The 21,659-nt window shown below is 36.9% G+C and overlaps 1 protein-coding gene across 14 annotated transcripts in view; it reads left to right on the top strand.

The window, feature by feature from the left end:
- Positions 1-21,659, top strand: part of CCDC158 (coiled-coil domain containing 158) — a 68,733-nt gene that overhangs the window by 19,475 nt on the left and 27,599 nt on the right. For 11 of the 14 annotated variants that reach the window (XM_087826880.1, XM_087826850.1, XM_087826906.1 and 8 more), the window contains 10 exons: positions 1,794-1,903; positions 2,016-2,343; positions 2,697-2,773; positions 3,881-3,991; positions 4,581-4,695; positions 11,144-11,263; positions 13,046-13,243; positions 14,369-14,851; positions 17,656-17,845; positions 19,631-19,783. In XM_087826880.1, coding sequence (XP_087683006.1) covers positions 1,794-1,903; positions 2,016-2,343; positions 2,697-2,773; positions 3,881-3,991; positions 4,581-4,695; positions 11,144-11,263; positions 13,046-13,243; positions 14,369-14,851; positions 17,656-17,845; positions 19,631-19,783 — 1,885 coding nt within the window. Of the gene's footprint in view, positions 1-1,793; positions 1,904-2,015; positions 2,344-2,696; positions 2,774-3,880; positions 3,992-4,580; positions 4,696-11,143; positions 11,264-13,045; positions 13,244-14,368; positions 14,852-17,655; positions 17,846-19,630; positions 19,784-21,659 lie in introns of those variants that run through there. The other 3 variants (XM_087826902.1, XM_087826925.1, XM_087826917.1) reach the window with 3 other exon arrangements.

The following is a 21,659-nucleotide window of genomic DNA, read 5'->3' on the forward strand; positions in this document are numbered from 1 at the left end:
TAAATCCTGCTCTTTATAGCTCTCGTGTCTCTCAGCTGTCTCTGCAATACAAGTTTTTGAGTGTCCTTCCGTTGGTGCATTATCTGTCTCTGTCTCTGGATCTTTATTAATGGCTCTTTGCTTATTCATTTAACCTTGGTCTCTTTTTTAATTTTGTAATCTTCCTTCAGATGTTTAGTGGTTTTGGCTTTTGTTTTTGCTTTAAAAAAACAGATGGCAAGCTCTTTGTTTATGGGTAGAACTTGATGGCTTCATTTTGGGATGATTATGGTCACCAGTTCTTATGCTGGGAGATCCCGCAGTGCCTGATTTTAGAGATCTTTGTCAATTTCTTTGTAGTGAACACCTTGATTTTGGGGGGGAGAGGGGGTCTGCTGCCAGGTGTTTTAAATAGATTGGAGGTGGTGGTTGACTTTTCTATACAGAATTTCAACCAGTTCTTCTGTTCTCAAGAATAAAAATTATTCCTGTCTCTATATTGAGTCAGAAGTCAGATTTGTTTTAGAAATAGTTTTGGTGTAGAGATTGGATTGAAAGGGGGACAATCTTGAGACAATGAGACTAGTAAAAGTATTCCAGTAATCTAGGTGATAAATTAGGCCCTGAACAGTGGTAAAGGGGAAGGAAGTACATATAAAATAATACAAACAACAAGTGCTGATGATGATGTGGAGAAAAGGGAACCCTAGTGCACTGCTGGTGGGAATGCAGACTGATACAGCCACTATGGAAAACACAGTATGGAGATTCATCAAAAGATTAAAAATGGAGCTGCCTTTTGACCCAGTAATCCCACTTCTAAGAATATATCCTAAGAATCCTGAAACACTAGTCAGAAAGAATATCTGCACCCCTATGTTCATAGCAGTGCTATTTACCATAGCCATGATCTGGAAACAGCCCAAGTGCCCATCAGTAGATGAGTGGATAAAAAAACTATGGTACAGCCCTGGCCAGGTGGCTCTGTCAGTTGGAGTATCACCCCATAAACAAAAAGGTTGCCAGTTTGACTCCTGGTCAGGGCACATACCTAGGTTGCGGGTTTGATGCCCAGTCGGGGTGCATACAGGAGGCAACCAATCAATGTTTCTCTCTCACATCAGTGTTTCTCTCTCCCTTGCTCTCCCCCCCCCCTCCTCCCTTCCCTCCCTCTCTCAAATCAATAAAAACATGTCATTGAGTGAGGATTTAAAAAAAAAGATGTGGTACATTTTCACAATGGAATACTACACAGCTGTAAAAAAAGAAGGAAACCTTACCCTTTCCAACAGGATGGATGGACATGGAGATTATTATGCTAAGTGAAATAAGCCAGTATGATCTCACTTATATGTGTAATCTAATAAACAAAATAAACTGATGAACAAAATAGAAACAGCCATGGATACATGGAACATACTGACAGATGTTGGGGTGGGGGACTGGATGAAAGAAAGCGAAGGAATTCGCCAATGAACATATGCATAACCCATAGACAGCACTGGCAAGAGTGTGATGATGGCCAGAGGGAAGGGGGGCTGGGGCTGGGTGGAAGTGGACAAAGGGGTGGAATGGCGGCATCTGTGATAGTATCAACAGTAAAAAGAAAGTTTAAAAATTAATTAATAATATATAGATTTTGGAAATTATTAACTATAAGGAAATATGTTCCTCTAATGAAGACCAGTTTGACAACAGATGATGTATTGTAAAATTGTATACCTGAAACCTGTATAATTTTATTAACCAATGACACCCCAGTAAATTCAATAAAAAAAGAAAAAACTAATTTGCATGGCATTTTATTTTTTCAGAGCAATGAATTGCATGAGAAACAGAAATTTTATTTAAGGCAGTCAGTCATTGATTTGCAAACAAAACTTCAAGAGATGCAAATGGAGAGAGATGCCATGGCGGACATCAGGTTGGGATCTTTACCTGAAATTATTTTAGAGCTTTACTCTTTGTGGTATAAAACTACTTGAGTGATTATGAGTTTTATCACTATTATTATTTCTCTTTTATTTACTTCATAGACGAAGGGAGAGTCAGTCCCAGGAGGATTTAAGAAATCAGCTTCAAAGTACAGTTCATGAACTGGAAGCTGCCAGATGCCTTAAGGAGGACATGCTGAAAGATAGCAACACACAGATAGAGCAGCTAAGAAAGATGATGCTTAGTCATGAGGGAGTGCTTCACGAAATCCGATCAATCCTGGTTGACTTTGAACAAGCCTCAGGCAAGAAAATATATGAACACGACAGCGTGTCTGCTATCCACTTCCGCAACATGGGCTCAGCTATTAGTAAAATCCTAAGAGAATTAGACACAGAGATTTCTTATCTTAAAGGGAGGATATTTCCAGTAAGTGGTGAGAACACTACTTCAATTTTATATTAAAATTTATTAAGACAATAGTATTAGGCATGTAATTTTTTAAATTTTTAAAAGTAAGTTCTCATTTTTGTACTCTAAAATAACGGAAGTTGCTTCCACAATGATCTCTCTTAATAAAGGGAACTAGCTTGATTGACCTGTATAGCTTCATTAGAGTACAGCCAAAGTAAAAGATCTAATAAAATACAGTGACAGAATGTATCCAATTTAAGTATTACTTTTGTTTGCATCTTTCTAAGCATCCTGTTAGTTGGAAAATGTCTAAATTTTCCAAATGTTGGATTTACTAGTTTCTAAATCTACATCTTTTTTATAACCAGGTAGAAGATCAGCTTGAAGCACTGAAATCTGAGTCACAGAACAAAATAGAACTACTACTTCAACAACATCAAGATAGGTAGGCACCTGACTGAGCTAGAAAATCACAGGGAGACTGTACCACAAGTCTCCAGTCAGCTGCAATTCCAAAATCTAAAAAGCTCCGAAACATAGAAGTTTTTTTATATGTTTGTGGTGAACTCTTAAAGAAAAAAATTATTCCTACACTTGTTAAAACTGTAGGGAAGATTTTATTCAAAACTATTGAAATAGGAGTTTACGTTAGAGAGAGATCAAGCTCAACTCCTAGTACAACAAGGATAAGCTAGGATACATAGCAAGAAGCAGGGTCGGGGGTCATTGGATGGAAAATTACCAAGAGAATACATACATCAAGGGTAAAAGGATTCTCACTAAACTGACTCAGCCAGATTTTTACTAAGCCTAGGCGTCTTTAGGGGGTGGCAGATGGGGGTTGGGGCGCCAGGGTCCAGACCTAGTTGAGAAGGGAGCTCAGGAGCCTGACTAAAGTTTGGTCAAGGAGAAAGCCTTTGTCACTCATTTGTTGGCAAAACCTGGCCTGAGCTAATGTAATGTTTTTTATGGTCTTTATGATTTAATGGGAATATTTTAAAACCTGTTGTTTCATTAGGAATATGTTTGGCTTATAGGGCACTTCCCTAGATCTCTCTGGGGATGTCATATAATATATAGTACATATAATTTATTACCTTTGGTAAAATTTTTTAAATTCTGAATTCCAAAACCTAGCTGGTCCCCAAAGGATTTAGATAAAGGACTCTGCACCTAACTTAGACACTTGTCATAAAAAGAATAGAATATTCTGGTCCGGCCAGGCGTGACTCAGCGGTTGAGCATCAACCTAGGATCCAGGAGATCGGGGTTTGATTCCCAGTCAGGGCACATGCCCGCGTTGTGGGCTAGGCAGCCGATCAATGACTCTCTCATCATTGATGTTTCTATCTCTCTCTCTCCCCTCCTTTCCTCTCTCTGAAATCAATAAAGATATGTTTAAAAAAATAAATAAATAAAAAATAAAAAAAGAATAGAATATTCAAAGCCAAAACAAAATACTAAATTTGAGAGTCTTAAAAATCATTATTTTTTAAAAATAATTCATAGGCATAGTCTGTATCAAATAACAGTCACCACATTTTTTTTATAGGATTGAGCAGTTAATAAGTGAACATGAAATTGAAATAACAGGACTTACCGAGAAAGCTAGCAGTGCTCGAAGCCAAGCCAATAGTATCCAAAGTCAAATGGAAATCATTCAGTATGTGGTTTGAAATTGAGTCATTAATCTTCATTTTATTTCTATTTTCTGTTTTAAAATCTTTTTTAAAATGCTTAATAATTGATTTCACAAGAAAGTAAAGCTTTTCTAACATTTAAATTAATAGAAAAGATTATTTAATGTATACGTAATATTATATGACCATATCAGAAGTATTATTGTAAATATTTTGGCCTTTTGGGATTGGATGTTTTAAATATTGTTCATATTTTAACTGATAGGATAAGACAAACACATATATATTTGTGTATAAATAAAATGTACATATATGCATATAAATAATTTTATAATTTGAGCTTATGTGTTGAAACCTTTTATGTGGATGTTTTCAGTCATACAGAAAAGTAAAGAGAAAATAGTGTAATGAACTCACATATACACATCACATAGCTTTAACAGTTAACATTTTTGAGCTTTTAAGAAGCAATTTTGGAAAATAAAAGATGATTGGCCTAATAATGCCATATAAAATAACTAGTGGAAGTATCTAAAAGCTGGAGTATGTTTAGGGATCACACTTATTCTTAGTCTGCTATTTTATCTTATTCCCCCTTGAAACCCTTCTTAGAGAACAAGCAAGAAACCAAAATTCAATGTATATGCGTCAACTCAGTGAACTGGAATCTACTGTTTCTCAGCTCCGTTCTGAGCTAAGGGAAGCCAAAAGGATGTATGAAGACAAGGTGAGTTTAGATTTTGCTGCTCTGCTTCCAGAAACTATTATACACAGAATCAATTATATAGTTTTTAATAGTTTATTTGAAAATGAGGAATCAAAGTAATCATTTAAAGTTAAAAACACTTTATAAGGTGGATGCCAAATAATTTTTATTTAAATTGTTGGCTCACATTAATTCATTCTTAGAAAAAAGTTTTTGCATACTTTAAGTTTCTAAAAAATAAAGAATGAGGCCCGTTTAATTACTTTTACAAGGCTTAGCTTTAGCGAATACTTCAGTAGCCACTGCTTTCCTCCTACTTCAAGGACTATAGCCTCTCTTACTTCAACTCCTACTTATTAATCACTGTGCAGTTAGAAAACCGAATTAACTTTAAGATTAGTCTAAATGAAAATAATTAGGAAGCTAAATCTTCATCGCTCATTGATTCCTGTTAAAACCACATATTCATTAGTATTTTTTATTCTGTTGTTTTCTCTCACGTTTCATAGTGAAAGAGAAGTGTTTATTATCATTATTAACCATTTTTCTATATCTTGGGTTTTTGTTAGTTTCAAGCATTTATAACACAGTAGAGACCCTATAAAACAAGCCAAGAGCTACCATTCAGAGGAGCTCATGTTCTCTTTTCCTGTGAAAAGGATGACCAAATACATTCCCGTTTGCCTGGGACAGTCCCAGTTTACACCTGCTATCCCAGTGTCCTGTGTTGTGAATTCCACCTTTGTCTCCAAAGTGTCTCAGTTTGGAAGATAAATTCCAAGAGAGCCTACGGTTCTAACCATCACTTTTAGCCAATTTCTTACACTTAGTTTATCGGGAAAAAGTAGAGTATAAGGTAGATGCCAGATTTCCTTTATAAAATTACCCAATTCTACAGGGTAACAGTACAAGAAAAAAAGTTCCTATGGGAAGAGGCAATTAAGTATTGCTGCACTGATTATTCCATTTGTCCTCTTTTGAGCACTCCATTTAATTACCACTGTCACCCCTGTGCTGGCCACAGGAGGGGGCTATTTCTGCTAGGTTCTCAGGTTCAAGCATGTAATATAAGACCTTGACCTTAATTTCCAGTGGCACAACTAAAATAAGAATGGAAAATTTAGACATGACTTTATTAAAGTCTAAACACTAAAGAGTAACGTGAAACTATATAATCTCAGTTATGAGATTTGGATCCTCTACAGCAGTGGTTTTCAAACATTTTGATCACTACCCACAGTAAGAAATATAATTAACCTTATGATCTAGTACACACAACTGAAGCAAGTTTCACAAAACAGTATCTATCCCATTACCTATGCTGCTGGCTCTTTTCTGCTCTCTTCAGATGCTGATTTTGTGCTCCATAAATTGATTTCCTAATTCGCTGGTGGTTCCAGTGTGAGTAATGCTGCAGTACAAAATTTCTTGGCTTCACTCTTAGCCCACATCCTGTGTCAGAGTCATTTCAGTCCCTGCCACCTGCAGGCAGCCTTAAGGAACCTTAGACTGCTTAAAGGTTAACCCTGAGAGAAGCGTTTATTCCTTTCTGCCCCTCTTAGGCCTACATGTGTTCTAGTCTCCTTTCTCAGGATGAGCTTTTCCCCTGAAGATTGATAGTGGGAATGTCCACCCCATTATGGGCAGACAAAGCCTACACAAAGTTCTTGATCTCACCCTGCAGGATGGTCATGATTTCAGGATAGCATGGGGTGGAAGGATGCTTTATACTCAGATCTAGAGGAGGGTGGCACATTGGCAGAACTGAGTGCTGACAATCTGACAACAAAGGAGGAAATAGGATAGTTGCTGTGTTATAGTCCAATACAATAGCTGATATTCCTCACTAATCATTTTGAAAAGATTAAATATTCATTGTTTATTGACAAATGAAACCTTTGAAAAGTTATGAAGTACTAAATAAGACTCGTGTTTCTCTTACATTTGAAATTGCTATAGCTTTCCATTGTAATGTTTCTTGGAGAAATTATGCCTTCAAAAGAAATTATCCCTTCATAACCCATTGTTTGCTAATTTGCATATGGTTTGATATGTAGCATCATGCTGATCAACTCCAAAATGGGCATGGTGGAAAATTTTAACAAATACTGAAATATACATCTAAACAATGCAAAAAATAGTTTTTTGTGTTTTTTTTTTTAAATATAGCTTTATTGATTTCAGAGAGAGGAAGGGAGAGGGAGAGGGAGAGATAGAAACATCAATGATGAGAGAGTCATTGATCGAGCCCACAACCCGGGCATGTGCCCTGACCAGGAATCGAACCCTGATGGCCTGGATCCCAGGTCAACACTCAACCGCTGAGCCACGCCCAGCCGGGCAGTTTTTGAGTTTTTATAAACACCTCTTTGGCATTGTAGAAGCATAAACATCCAGATGAATGACTACAAACTTTTCATATGGATGTTTTGAGGTCATATAGATACAAACATAATCTTAGAATTATTGTCTTATTATGCTCTAATGTAAACAGGAATTTTGACAGTCTTAAACAGTCAACATTTAATAGAAATAAAGGGGGCATATCTGATTAATTAATCCAGATCACTGAGATTTAAATACAGCATTTTGAACCTATTTGAGTTGGCACCTAATTGATGGGTAACTAAGGTTTCTTAATAGTAATTTGCTTTATTTAGTAACTGCCATGTTAATAGAGATTTGGACATGTTCTGGCCTGAAAGGCATTAATACATGGTATAACTGAGCTAGGAAGGTCAAGCAGCTTATCAATAGGATTGCATTTTGGGGTCGTGAAAAGTTTTGTTGTTTTAAGCTGTTTTTGTTATAATGAATTGAACATAGAATCTAAAAAACACAGATTCTCCTGTTTAATTTCTTTTCATGAACCTTGACTTTACATGCTAAAAGCCTATTAAAACTTTAAAATCTTTTTTCCCCCACTGCTTCAGTGCACACTTTAGTATATACTGTCCAAATAACAATAAAGAAAAAAGCATCAAAGAAAATAATACATAAAAGCTGTGATTAAAAGTGAGATTTGTCTGAAAAGAAATTTGTAAGGGTGTGTTGATATTACATTTCAAGCTATTTTATGAGAAACAGTATTAGTATTGTTTCCTGAGGCCAGACTTCTTCAGAAAAGGAGTTTATTATTTTAAAAAATGGGTGACATGACAGGTCTGAAGCAAACTTCTCCAACTAGAATGCATAAATTATGAGAAAACTTGTTTAGGAAGGCACTGTTTCTCTTCAGATTAACAAAAGCATTTTCATATAAAAATAAAAATTGTGTTTTGAAGCAAATTTTAGACATAGCTTTTATAGCTTACAAAAGTGTTTTACTGTAATGCTTTTTTCTATTCTTTTCTTTCCATTTTAGGAGAGCCTCCAGAATTCCCCTTTACGAATTTGGACCTGTAGAAGCTGTCACTATTGGCTCTGTAGATTTGGCTTTACTCTTAACTTTCGCTTTTTGACAACAAAAATATTTCATGATCTTGATTATAAGCTGATTTTTTCTACTTTGAAAGCATTTGGGACTGAATTTCATACTCAAAAAGTGAAGATTTAGTAGCACTGGCTGGAGCTATATACTGTGCAGGAAGATTCTGTGCAAACCTCTTTGCATAGTTCTGCCATTGCACCTCGTGCTGACCTGCAGCATCTCTTATTATCCCGTATATGTGCCACTTTGAGCACAGAAAACAAAAGATCCAATTCGGTATGATTGGTAATATCTCTAAAAATCACTGTATGATTAGAATGAGATCCCAGTACTTACTTCTCTAGTGATCCAAAACAAAGAGATTCTTAGATGGTGAAAGGGAAAACCAGTGCTGCTATTTAAAAAGAAAAGAAAAAAAACACCTTTGATGCATCTCAGATGTCAGTATTCATTCTGGACATTTTAAAAGGCTTTTCTTTATAGTGTGTTGTGTTTTTTTACAGCTGTTTGTATCAGCTCAGCTGCTACTTCAATGGTTTTCCCTTTCACTCTCCATTTATCTTTTTGATTGATTAAGATATATTTTTACTCTAAAAAGTGAAAGGTAAAAGCAGAGCTATAGCAGCTGAGTCAGTACTGACAACTACAAAACAAATGTTCCTGCAGGGGTCTGGAGGAACTTCTGATACTTAAACTTAGATGGAAAGATAAGACATGGCTCTTTTTCTTTTTCCTGTTTAAAGTTTTGGTCTCATAGATTTTACCATCAAGCTTGATTTTTTCAAATTGCCATCCAGAATTTTTAAAAAAATGAAACCAGACATAAAATAACAAGTCTTAATTTAAGTTTTTAAAGCATATATACAAATGCCTGGTTCAATGATAGAAATGGTTTTGTGCCAGGTTAGCTAGAATTGGAAAATGTTTTAGTCATATGAGTAACTTTTCAAATCCGAAGTGTTCTTATTAAATGTATTGCTCAAAATATTGTTTTTTTGATCATATTTTGTTTCCAAAGATAGGTGGAAAATATAGAATCATCTTTATCAATACTGTTCTCATGTAAAAAGTATTCAAAAGCAGAATTGAAAGGAATTTGAAAGATCATCAAGAGTATCTTTTCAAATTATACATGAAAAAATTTAGACTCAAGGAGATTATGTTAACAGAACTTGGATCAGAACTTAAGATGTTTGACTCCTAGCCTGATCATATTGCCTCTCTGATCGTATCCATCTACCCAAAGTAGAAGTTAGTGGTTTTTTCCTAAGTATTCCTAGTGTTTACTAAGTGTGTGCTGACTTAGTCTTTCCCAATAATAATAGAGCTGAAGAGATTATATAAACTGATATTATTCATTCTCCTTAGGAAGCTATTTGTGCTACAGAGGTTGAGTTGCTGTGGGGCTTTTTTCTGTATGTGCCCCCTAAGGAGCACAAGGGTGAAAGTACTTTTTAGGGTTATTAGAATCTATGAACACATTTCTGTCCATAACCTAATGCTTTATATAAGTCTAATTCTCGTGAAATACTTTTTTACATATATAATATAAAATAAAAAACAAGGTCAGTTTTAAAATATAATCAATGTAAATATTAAAATTTATATTCCAATCCCTATAGGTTGTGATACTACTCTGTAGGTAAATGTGAAACTGTTGCTAGTCCTATATGAGTACTTCCTTAAGTCATATATGTATGTAAAGAGATATAACTTTTATGTATTCATACTTATTTATCAAAGACATAGTTGCATTATGTGTGTGTGTAATATGATTAATAAGTATGTGTAGAATTAAATGAAGGTCTTAAAAGCATGTAGTCTAGGTAAAAATAGTCATCAAGAAAAAGTCTTGCTCATATGTTCTCTAAGAAGGTTTAATCAGTTTATCATCCAGACCCATCAATAAGTTTTATTCTTGACATAGAAGTTTTGGAAGCCTGTTGAATAGATGCCTTAGAAGTAAGAAGAAATATGTAGTACAGTGGTACCTCAGTTTTTGAATGTCTCCGTTGACGAACATTTCGGCTTATGAACGGGGTAAACCTGGAAATAAATGCTTCGGTTTTCGAACACTCCTCGAAAGTCGAACATGCCACATGGCTTCCGCTGAGGAGCAAGATCCTGAGGCCTAGCTGTTGGCTACAGATCCCTTGGTTTTTGGATGTTTCAGAACTCTAAGGGTCTTCCAGAACGGATTGCATTCAAAAACCAAGGTACCGCTGTATTAGTGCAGACATGAAAGATGTCTTATTACTGGAAAGTAGATACTGAAGTAGTGCTGTAGGTATCCCATTAAAGATCAGGTAACCTTACGTAACACTAGTAGCAACATGTTCTCATGAGTTTAATATCTCAGTGTCTAAATTATGAATTTAGATCAGCTAAAATATAAACCGAGTCTCCATCCTCTGATATCTTAACCTCTTAGCCCACACTGCACCTACAGGTTCTTAGCAGTGATGGGCTTTCTGGCATGCCATAGAAATGCATAGTCCACAGATCAAACAGCTGCCCTGCCTGTGAGAGAAAAAAACACCTATAACAACCCTTTAAAATTGGTGCTTATCCCATTTTATAAAGAAAATGAGGATTGGAGTATATTTATATAATATATAAAGTCACCCTTTCATAATAGAGTAACCATATAATGACAGTAACTAAAAACTTGTTGTTGCCATTCATTCTTTTATATTCAAAGCCTTTTATTATTGAAACTCTGATACTCTGAAACAAAGTAGTTCTAAGTATAATACATTTCATTTATGTAGGCTCTGCTGAATATATTTATGCCACATCAAACTTCCTTAAATACCAAATTATAGAACACATATTCACAGAAGCTAAATCTTGAATATTTCATTGGCTAATTTACTTGGCTAAATTCTACATACTTCTTAAGTTTAGAAAACTTTGCAGAACACATCACAACAAAGTTTTATTTTTGCCCCCAAAATAATATTTGTTTTCCAAAGACTATATTTCTTTTATGTTACCCACTGACATAGTCAGACTGTTTGATTTGTGCTTCTGTCTTAGATAGAAGAGCTGGAGAAGCAGCTAGTCCTTGCCAACTCCGAGCTCAGTGAAGCACGGACAGAACGCGACCAATTCAGTCAGGAATCTGGAAATCTGGACGATCAACTTCAAAAGCTGTTGGTAAGGTTATGCTCTAAAATATGAATGACATGAATCTGGGAAGTTTTTCACCAAAATATTTCACACTTATAAAATTGCAAATTTTACAAAATATTTGTGCATACATACACAATGGAATGTCCTAGACATTATTCAAGTTTTGCATATAAAATATAATATTCTATACTTTACTTTTTGTTTTCCTTACGTAGAACTGTTCTGGCTTAGAAGTTAGGTTAAACCAATCTTCAAGGAGCCATAGTCTCTAAATTAGATACTATATCCTGTTAAATTGTAGTATTGAGTGTTCATTTCAGAGAAAAATAACATTTTAAACACATACGAATTATGAATAAAGGCAGTTTGAATGGAAATTTAGGTTAAAATTTGTAAAGAATGGAAAGGGTACCTCTGATCATCATGACCAGCCTCTGCCCTCTGTTAGAGGTACTGCAGGACAAGAAATTTAGGAGAAGGAAATGTTTGGAACTGCTTTGTGATATCAGCAGTACAGTAGAATAAATATTCCTCTCACAAGCAAACTCTATTGTAGGGCACAGTGCTCTCTGCTGGCAGTGCCATTCTTTATAGGCTGGCAAGGGGCTTGAGGAGCATCACCGAAGGAAGAGCAGGCAGCTGTGTGTGTGAAGCTCCAGACCTGGGAATAATCTTTCTCTTCTTTCCCTCCTATTGCATGTTTCCCAATGTCCTCACATCTAATTTGAAAATCTTAGAGATTAAATGTCTGAAAGATCCTAAAATTCATCCCCTCCTTTTCATTTTTACCATCACTACCCTTTTCATCCAAAAGCCCCTCATTACCTCTGGAACATGGCAATGTGTGTCTCCTTACTAGGGCTCCTCACTCCAGTTACTCCCCTCTTAAGTCCAGCCTAGAAGTGCTGACAGTCATCCTTCTGAAATACAGCTCTGATTGTGTCATTCTTTAACTCAAAAATTGCTTTCCCCATAAAGTCAGACTCCCTGCCTTTCAAGACTGTTCATGATCTGGCCTCAGTTTACCTTGCCAATCCTTTCTCTACATATACCCAGTGCTTCAAGCAAACCACATATGCCCCTTTCCAGCCCCTATTTCTAGTCTCTGCATCTTCAAACTGTTCCCAAGGTTCAATTCAGATGCCTTCTCAAAGCATTTTGATTTTCTTAGTGATTTCTCTGCTAGTCCATAGTTTTGTCTCTAATGAAAAAACACTTCCATTTATTTGCGTCTGTCTTATCTTTCTCTTTGGATGATAAGTCCTTTAAGATCTGTGAGTGTTTGTTTCTCCTACTCTATTGAGTTTTTGCTAGCAGTAGATACACACTACAGTATGTCAATTTTTAGTAACCAAAGAGGGAGTTAATTCACAGCCCAACTGCTACTCCAGTCCCAGTATTGGACACTATTCTGCATTTCTGAATTAGTAAACCAAATTACTATTGCTATTCCTTCAACCTTTTGAGCATTTCTTTATTATAGGAACACACTTGATGTGAAACATAATACTTTTGTTAGAAAATTCAAAACTTAAAAACATAACTTTAAATATCTACTGTATTATTTTCATTATATAGTTTTTGAGGTCCAGTCCATTGAGATTTACTTGTAATGCTAAAAATTACAAGTAAGCAAAATGTTAACTTATTTTTCTAGGAAATGTTCTTAAGCCATTAAAAAGGAATCAAATTCCAAAATCAAATTATTTTCAAATCACATAAAACCACCAAAGATGATATAAGTAACATAGAGTTTTATTTTGGTTATTTAATACTAAGGGGAAAAACATACCTCACCCCTTACAGGCTGATCTTCATAAGAGAGAAAAGGAGCTGAGTCTGGAGAAGGAGCAGAATAAGCGTCTGTGGGATCGGGACACCGGCAACAGCATCACCATTGACCACCTGAGGCGGGAGCTGGACGACAGGAACATGGAGGTGCAGCGCCTAGAAGCCCTCCTCAAGGCCATGAAGAGCGAGTGTCAGGGCCAGATGGAACGGCAGGTCAGGCAGGACACGGGGAGGCTTCCCCAAGTGGTCTCTTGGGGGGGGGGGGGTGATGTATTTTATGTCTTCTTGGTAAGCTTTTAAAAGAAAATAAAAACATATATGGGCCTAAAATCTCTCTAAAGTAGAGCTGTGGATTCTATGAGCAGTTATAAAAACCTGTTATTTCAATATTTTTGACCACTTATTAAATTTAAAATGTTAAGCTTTTTCTCATTTTTGTACTTTGTTGAGTAGTGAAACTCCCATCCAGTTGCCTTTTTAACCTAGAATTTGGTACGCTAATAATTGCTTATTTCAGAAAAGTATCAAACCATAGGGAGATCTTAGGAACAGTAGGGTTGAAGGTTTCCAAGAGATGTTTCTTTGGTTTTGTTTTTACTTTTCCCCAAGTGGATTGAGACTGATCTATGCACAAGATGGGTGCACTCCATTTCAGCACACCAGCAGGAAATGTGGGACGCTGTTAACAGCAGTGGCCCTTCAACACTGGAAGGACATGGTTCCATTATCACTTACTGCCATAGAGACAGAAAAAGCATCCCACAAAAAACTAAGCTTCCCAAATGTGAAAGCAAACTAAAAGGACCAGTCTTGACTTAGACCCAGGCAAAGCTATTTTCCTATTCTCTGGCCCCACCTGGGAAAGAAGAAAGATGAAAGAAGTAATTGGAATTCAGAATCTTACTCTCTTCCTAACAAGGACCAGAGAATGTGAATGTATGTTGGATAAAAGCCATTACTCGCTGTTCCCTAAGAGGTAGAATTAAGGAGCAGATTGGTGGGAAATAGAGAGAAAGGGCAGTTATCTACAATCCTACCACACTTCCCCCTATAGCCAGTGTTATCTTAATTTAAATTGGTACGGAAAACATCCTCAGAGGAATCTTCACAAGATCCCAACACCATTTTGGAGGAACATTATTCTTTAATTAAGGCCTCTCCACGTTGGTCTAATTAACACGTCTTTGGTCTATATGGAGGTCTGACAGCAAAACCATTTGAGTTGGTCTAAGTAGTTATTATCTGATGAATGATTTCATGTTTTTTATGTTATATCTCTTGAGGTTGCTGCTACCTACCTGCCCAAATCCATGAAATTCTTTTTTCTTTAACAATCAGATGGCAGCAATTCAGGGAAAGAATGAAAGCCTAGAAAAAGTGTCCTCCTTGACTGCTCAGCTTGAATCCACCAAAGAGATGCTCCGCAAAGTAGTAGAAGAGTTGACAGCCAAGAAAATGACCCTGGAGAGCTCAGAGAGGACCGTATCGGATTTGACAGCTTCCCTCCAGGATAAAGAGAGAGCAATAGAGGCCACCAATGCGGAGATCACAAAGCTCCGTTCCCGGGTAGACTTGAAATTGCAGGAGCTGCAGCACCTGAAAAATGAAGGGGATCACCTCAGAAACGTGCAGACAGAATGTGAGGCCCTCAAGCTCCAGATGGCCGAAAAGGACAAGGTGATCGAGATTTTGCGACAACAGATTGAAAACATGACGCAGTTGGTGGGCCAGCACGGACGAACTGCTGGTGCCATGCAAGTAGAAAAAGCTCAGCTTGAGAAAGAGATTAATGATAGGAGACTGGAACTACAGGAATTTAAGGTCTGTAGTTTTTTGGGGGGTTTTTGTGATTTAGCTTCTGAAATATCTTTTCCCCATGAATAAAATTATAGCTGAATTTACTGAAAAGGGGTTTCGTAAAGACAATCTGTGGGCACTCTGAAATTGTTTGAAAGTATTTGTCTCTGTGCATATGTATGTTTTTTGTGAGAAAGGATCCATACTTTGATTAGATTCCAAAAGGAGTGGCCCAGCAATGGTTCAGAACTACCCATACAAAAGAGAAAAAATCAGAAAATCCACAGCTTCTTCATGAAGCCTTTCCTGATCCTATAGTTTAAAGATTTTCTTCCTCTTCAGACCTAAATTTAACCACATCTCTCACCACTCAGTAACTGACAAACACTGGACTGTTTACTGAATCTTGGCTTCTGTATCTGTAAAACAAAACAAAACCCAAAACAAAACAACAACAAAAAACCAGCAACCTTATTGGGTTACTTGAGGCTTAAATGAGAAATTTTATATCAAGCACTTAGTTTAGTTCCTGGCCTGTAGAAGATGTTGAGAAAGTATTAGCTCCCTTCCCCTGTTCCATTCTCCATCTAAATCTTATCTCATTTTATGTGCGCCCATTATAATGTGGATCCCATTCTGTATTGCACTGTGTGTGTGTTTAAATAGCAGTGTCTTCCCTTCCCTATGAGACTGCAGGCTTTTTCAAGCAGGGCACGCATCTTATCTTTGTATCCCTGTCCCGTGTCTTTGTTCCTTTCATCCAGTAGATGCTCAGTAAATAGTTATCCAAATTTAAAACTATTGAGTGAATTTTTTAAAAATTTTATTTCCTATGCTTTATGTTACCTGTATCTCTTCCTTGGTAACTAATAGGATTCAAGTCACATACAATTTATTTTTTCTTTCAGTGTTACTGAGTTGTAATTGACATATAGCACTATGTAAGTTTAAGGTCTACAACATAATGACTTGACTTACATTTATTGTGCAATGATTACCATAATAAGTTTAGATAACATCTGTCATCTCATAGATACAAAAACAAGGAAAGAAAATAATGTTTTTCTCCTTGTGCTGAGAACTTTTAGGATCTACTCTCTTAGCAACTTTCAAATACACCATACAGCAGTGTAAACTATAGTTATCATGATGTATATTGTGCTCTAGTACTCATTTATCCTATAACTGGAAGTTTGTACCTTTAGACCACCTTTACCCAATTCCCCCATCCCCTGCCTCTGATAACCACAAATCTCACATAGATGCCTGAGTTTTCTCATTCTAAAAATAGGGCTAACTATAGATTATTAACTATCTTATGGAGATATACAACTTCATTGCATAAAAAATCTAGAATTTTCTAGTGTTAAATTTTTACTTAATTATATTGTAAGAATTTTTTTTTTTTAATATATCTTTATTGATTTCAGAGAGAGGAAAGGAGAGAGATAGAGAGATAGAAACATCAATGATGAGAGAGTCATTGATCGAGCCCACAACCCAGGCATGTGCCCTGACCGGGAATGGAACCCTGATCGCCTGGATCCTAGGTCATTGTCCCACCGCTGAGCCATGCCCGGCCGGGCTGTTGTAAGAATTTTTTAATGGTCAAATGTGCCATAAGAGAGACTTTTAAAGACATCTTAATGGCCAACTGTTACAGTGAAAATTTTAGAATAGATTTGCAGAACAGGAAAAAAGATGATTGTTCCACCTTCTTATAAAGAAAAAGAGATGAATTTCTAGTATTGTTAATAGTGCAAACAAATGGAAGAATCCTATTAAGTCTTACACTCTAAAAAGATAAGTCAATTTAATCTTTACAGAAACCTTATGAGCTGGGTACATTATTATTCCATTTTACAAATGAGGAAACTGAGACATGGAGACATTAAATATCTTGCCTGTGAGCAACACTGCTTGGGATTTGATCCTAGGTAGTATATGAGTGAATATTATAGACAGACCTCAGAGACCACAGACCTCCAGACCACAACGTGAAGTATCACAATGAAGCAAGTTGTAATCTTTTTGCTGGTGGAGGGTCTTATCTTCAATTTGTAAAAAACACAACCTCTATGAAGCACAATAAAGCAAAATGCAATAAGATGAGGTAGGCCTGATTATATTTAAGCCAACAGGTCTTAATTTGAAGAGACAATCTGATGACCAAGAGAGTAAGTTTAAAAAAAAATTAAGTGTAAGCACAGAAAAAAATACACCTATACCTGGATCAATATTTGGAGAATTATACACCAAACAGTAGAAATTCTTTTGGAAAAAAAAGCTTTTTTTCAAATTGCACTTGTTTGGAAGCATCTGGCTCTGTCCACTTCAAATATAATGTGAACCACATATATAATTTAAAAATTTCTGGTAGACACGTAAAAAGAAACAGGTAAAATTAATAACATATTTTACTTAACTCAATGTACCCAAAATACAGTGATATTTTTATATGCAATTAGTATAACAAATTGAGATATTTTACATTTTTAAAAACATAAAGCCTTTGAAATCTGGTGTATTTTACACTTATAGCACTGGTGTATCTCCACTTAAATCAGCCACATTTCAAGTACACGATAGTCACATGTAGCCACAACTATATGCTGAATTGACATCTAAAGTTAAAAGAAAGGTAAAATATTGCTTTCGTTTTCCCACTTACTCTACTGATACTTTATAATAAAATACAAATTTAATATCCTGGGAAACAGTGAAAAGACATTTATATAGATATAGAAAGGATATTAAAACATGTTATAACTATATATGTAATAATTTTTATATCTTACTCTACCCATTGTATTTATCACTATATTTAGATTTTAAAAGATAAAAAAGATGCAAAGATCCGAGAACTCGAGGCCAGAGTGAGCGACCTGGAGCTGGAGAAGGTGAAGCTGGTGAATGCTGGCTCTGAGCGGCTCCGTGCAGTGAAGGACATCAAGCAGGAGAGAGATCAGTTATTAAATGAGGTGAAAGCTAGTAGGAATGATTTAAACAGTCTCACAGGTATGTCACTTCAGTTCAAATTCTGCTAAACAAAATAGCTCTGTCAGTGAAGTCCAATGCAGACACTAGCGCTATTGCAAAAGAATAGTTCCTCAGCCACATGACAAACATGGATAAGTTGTGCTGCCCCGGTGGAGGTATTTCATCGCCTGGAACCCTGATACTTCTTCTTGAAGAGCTTCCATGTCTTGCACTTACTAACTGCTCCTTAGTTAGCCCTCAGAGCCCATGACATTCTTCACTGAGTTTCCAAGAGAAGGGTGAGGGAAGTGGAAACCTGGAGTTGAGGTTTAATGATAAAGCAACATGTAAACAGACTTATGCAAATTTCTTGAAAGGAAGCATCCAAGGCCTTAAATTTTAAAAGTGAAGCATTTCTTATTCACAGTGAATATGGGAAGGCATCATTTGCTTCACACACACCACACACACACACGCAGTCAGTGGTTCCTGAGTGTTTACTAAGCCAGATACTGAGATAGGTCCTAGAAATGCAACATTGAGGCTCCCAGGTAGCAGGTAGCCAGACTCTACAGAGTGGGTTACAGTACAGTGGATGAGGCACAGTGGATGTGTGCTGCGTGCAGATGCAGGAGAGGGTAGAGAATCAGCCGCCTACAGCAGGTGTCATCGGTACTAGGTTTGAAGGGGGGAAAGGACTTTGGCAGGTGAAAAAGAGGTGGAAGGGTAGTACAGACAGAACAGTATGGGCAAAACCATGAAAGCATGAAGTAACATGATGTGACCTCAGATGTATTTGTTGGAGTAAAAGTGTGAGGGAATGAGGGCTGAGAAGTGAGGCAGAATAGATATGTAGAGCCAGACAATGTGGAGCCAGCAAAACACACTAAGTGAGAGATTGTTGTCATCAGTTTCCCTTTTAGAAGAACAGTGTCAACAGATAAAATAGAGAAAGGCAGGACTTAAAGGACAGAGGCCAACCAGTTAAAGAGGATTTTGCAGGGTCCCTGGGAAATATGATGAGAACTTGAGCTAAGGCAGTGGTAGCAAGAATGAGAGGGGAAGGAAGAATTCAGAATATTTTTGGAGATTGAATCAACAGTACTTAGTGATTGGAGGGGTTGGGTATGGGTTTCGGGTTTTAAGTTTGAATTATTGGAAAAACAATGATACCAACAACCGAGAGAGGGAAACTGGAAGGAGGGGCAGGTTTGAGGGCAGGAGGGGGGGCGAGATGCAGTCAGTATGAGACAGTTGGTTTGGGTGGCACCAGGGCATCCGTGTGGAAATGCCTGGTTAGACAGAGATCTCACCAACGAGGCCTTGGCTCTGCCTGTTCCCTGTGTATGTGAATTATCATATATAAATACATAAATGTAAATGGAGTTGAGTGTGTGTGTTCTTGCACGTGAATGATGAATGCATGCCAGGTATTTTGATAGTTACTGGAGATAAAAAGTCAGATAAGACACATGATAGCCTCAGGGCACTTATCCGGTGATGGAGATCTGCCTCCCACAGACGATGGTTAAATCCATTGTAGTGGACAGGATAATCCAAGAAAAAGGTTTAAGATTAAATAGGTGTGATCAGTGACACAGACTGGAAAAAGCGGTGCCCGGTAAGTGGGTAGAGGAGGAGGACCCAGAGTCAGATCCCTGGAAATGTGTATATACGTACATCTAATTTCTGTAACAAATGACAGTGTAACTAAATGAAGTCTCTTCCAGCTCTAAAATTCTGTGATCATTAATCACAAATAAAATATATTTTATAACAATGGGATAGAAAAAAGTAACTATTACTGATTATCATGTTGTACAGAAGACTACGAAGTCTTAAAAAGGAATTTTCGAAACAAAAGTGAAGAAATGGAAACTACTACAAATAAGCTGAAAATGCAATTAAAATCTGCACAGTCTGAACTAGAACAAACAAGAAATACATTAAAGTCAATGGAAGGATCTGATGGTCATGGTATGCTTTATTAGATTTTGTTTGTTTGTTTTGTTTTATTATAGTAATTGCTAAGGATAGACTGAGATGTGGCCCAGAAAGCTGATAACAGAAAGACCTTTGTTTTTAAATTCATCTTTATTGTTGAAAATATTACAGCCTGGCCGGACATGGCTCAGCGCTTAAGCATCGACCTAGGATCCAGGAGATCAAGGTTTGATTCCCGGTCAGGGCACATGCCCAGGTTGCAGGCTTGATCCCCAGTTGAGGGTGCGCAGGAGGCAGCCAATCAATGATGACTCTCTCATCATTGATGTTTCTATCTCTTTTTCTCTCTCTCTGAAATCAGTAAAGATATATTTTTTAAAAAAGAAAAAAGAAAATATTACAGATGTCCCCTTTTTTTGTCATAACCCTTTCCACCCCCACCCACTCCCTGCCCCAGGCCTTCACCACACTATTGTCTGTGTCCATGGGTTATACATATATGCATATAAATTCTTTGGTTAATCTCTCCCCACCCACCCACCCACCTCCACCTTCCCTCTGAGATTTGTCAGTCTGTTCCATGCTTCTGTGTCACAGAATCTATTTTGTTCATCAATTTATTATGTTCTTTAGATTCCATATATGATTGAGATTATGTGATATTTGTCTTTCTCTGCCTGGCTTATTTCGCTTAGCATAATATCCTCCAGGTCCATCCATACCGTCCCAAAGGGTATGAGACCCTTCTTCTTTACAGCTGCATAGTATTCCATGGTGTAAATGTGCCACAGCTTTTTTATCCACTCATCTACTGATGGGCACTTGGGCTGTTTCCAGATCTTAGCTAATGTAAACTGTGCTGCTATGAACATAGGGGAGCATATATTCTTTCTGATTAGTGTTGCAAGATTCTTAGGATATATTCCTAGAAGTGGGATCACTGGGTCAAATGGCAGCTCCATTTTTAATTTTTTGAGGAACCTCCATACTGTTTTCCACAGTAGCTGCACCAGTCTGCATTCCCACCAGCAGTGTATTAGGGTTTCCCTTTCCCCACACCCTCGCCAGCACATGTCATTTGTTGATGCAGCCATCCTGACAGGTGTGAAGTGATACCTCATTGTGGTTTTAATTTGCATCTCTCTGATGATTAGCGATGTTGACCATTTTTTTCATGTCCCTTGGCCATCTGTATGTCTTCTTTGGAGAAGTATCTATTCAGGTCCTTTGCCCATTTTTTAATAGGATTGTTTATCTTCCTCTTGGTAAATGTAAGTCATGAAACCATAAAAACCCTGGAAGAAAACGTAGGCAGTAAAGTCACTGATATCTCACATAGTGGAATTTTTACCGATACATCTCCTAGGGCAAGAGAAACAGGAAAAAATAAACAAATGGGACTACATCAAACTAAAAAGCTTCTGCACAGCAAAGAAAACATCCTCAAAATACAAAAGAACCCCACATTATGAGAGAACATATTTGCCAAGGATACATCTGATAAGGGGCTAATTTCCAAAGTGTGTGTTTGTTTTTAATTCCACTGATCTAGATTTATTAAAAACACAAACCTGCTATCTCTTCACAGTGCCACTAGATGTGAAAGAAATATAGCAGTAAGTATCTTTACTGGGTGTTACATAGCAGTATTACTCAGGGTTTTTTGGAGGAGTGGGGAGAATTGCCATGTGCTTAGTTTAATCCCTCAAGTATCTGAATCTTTCCCTGTAGTTATTTCAGACAGACTTCCATGTTTGTAAATGCCAATTAATTATGTCTAAGGATGTGTTGATATAAATGCAAGTTACTGATCATTTTCATTCAACCCCTTATTTTTCACGTGTTCATTATCTACATAAATTATATATCTGTGTCTAATTTTCAGTTCCTGGGAAGGAGCCCTGGGAAT

This window comes from Miniopterus natalensis, chromosome 1, assembly GCF_054644295.1.
Source record: "Miniopterus natalensis isolate mMinNat1 chromosome 1, mMinNat1.hap1, whole genome shotgun sequence".
In the NCBI taxonomy this organism is placed as follows: domain Eukaryota; kingdom Metazoa; phylum Chordata; class Mammalia; order Chiroptera; family Miniopteridae; genus Miniopterus; species Miniopterus natalensis.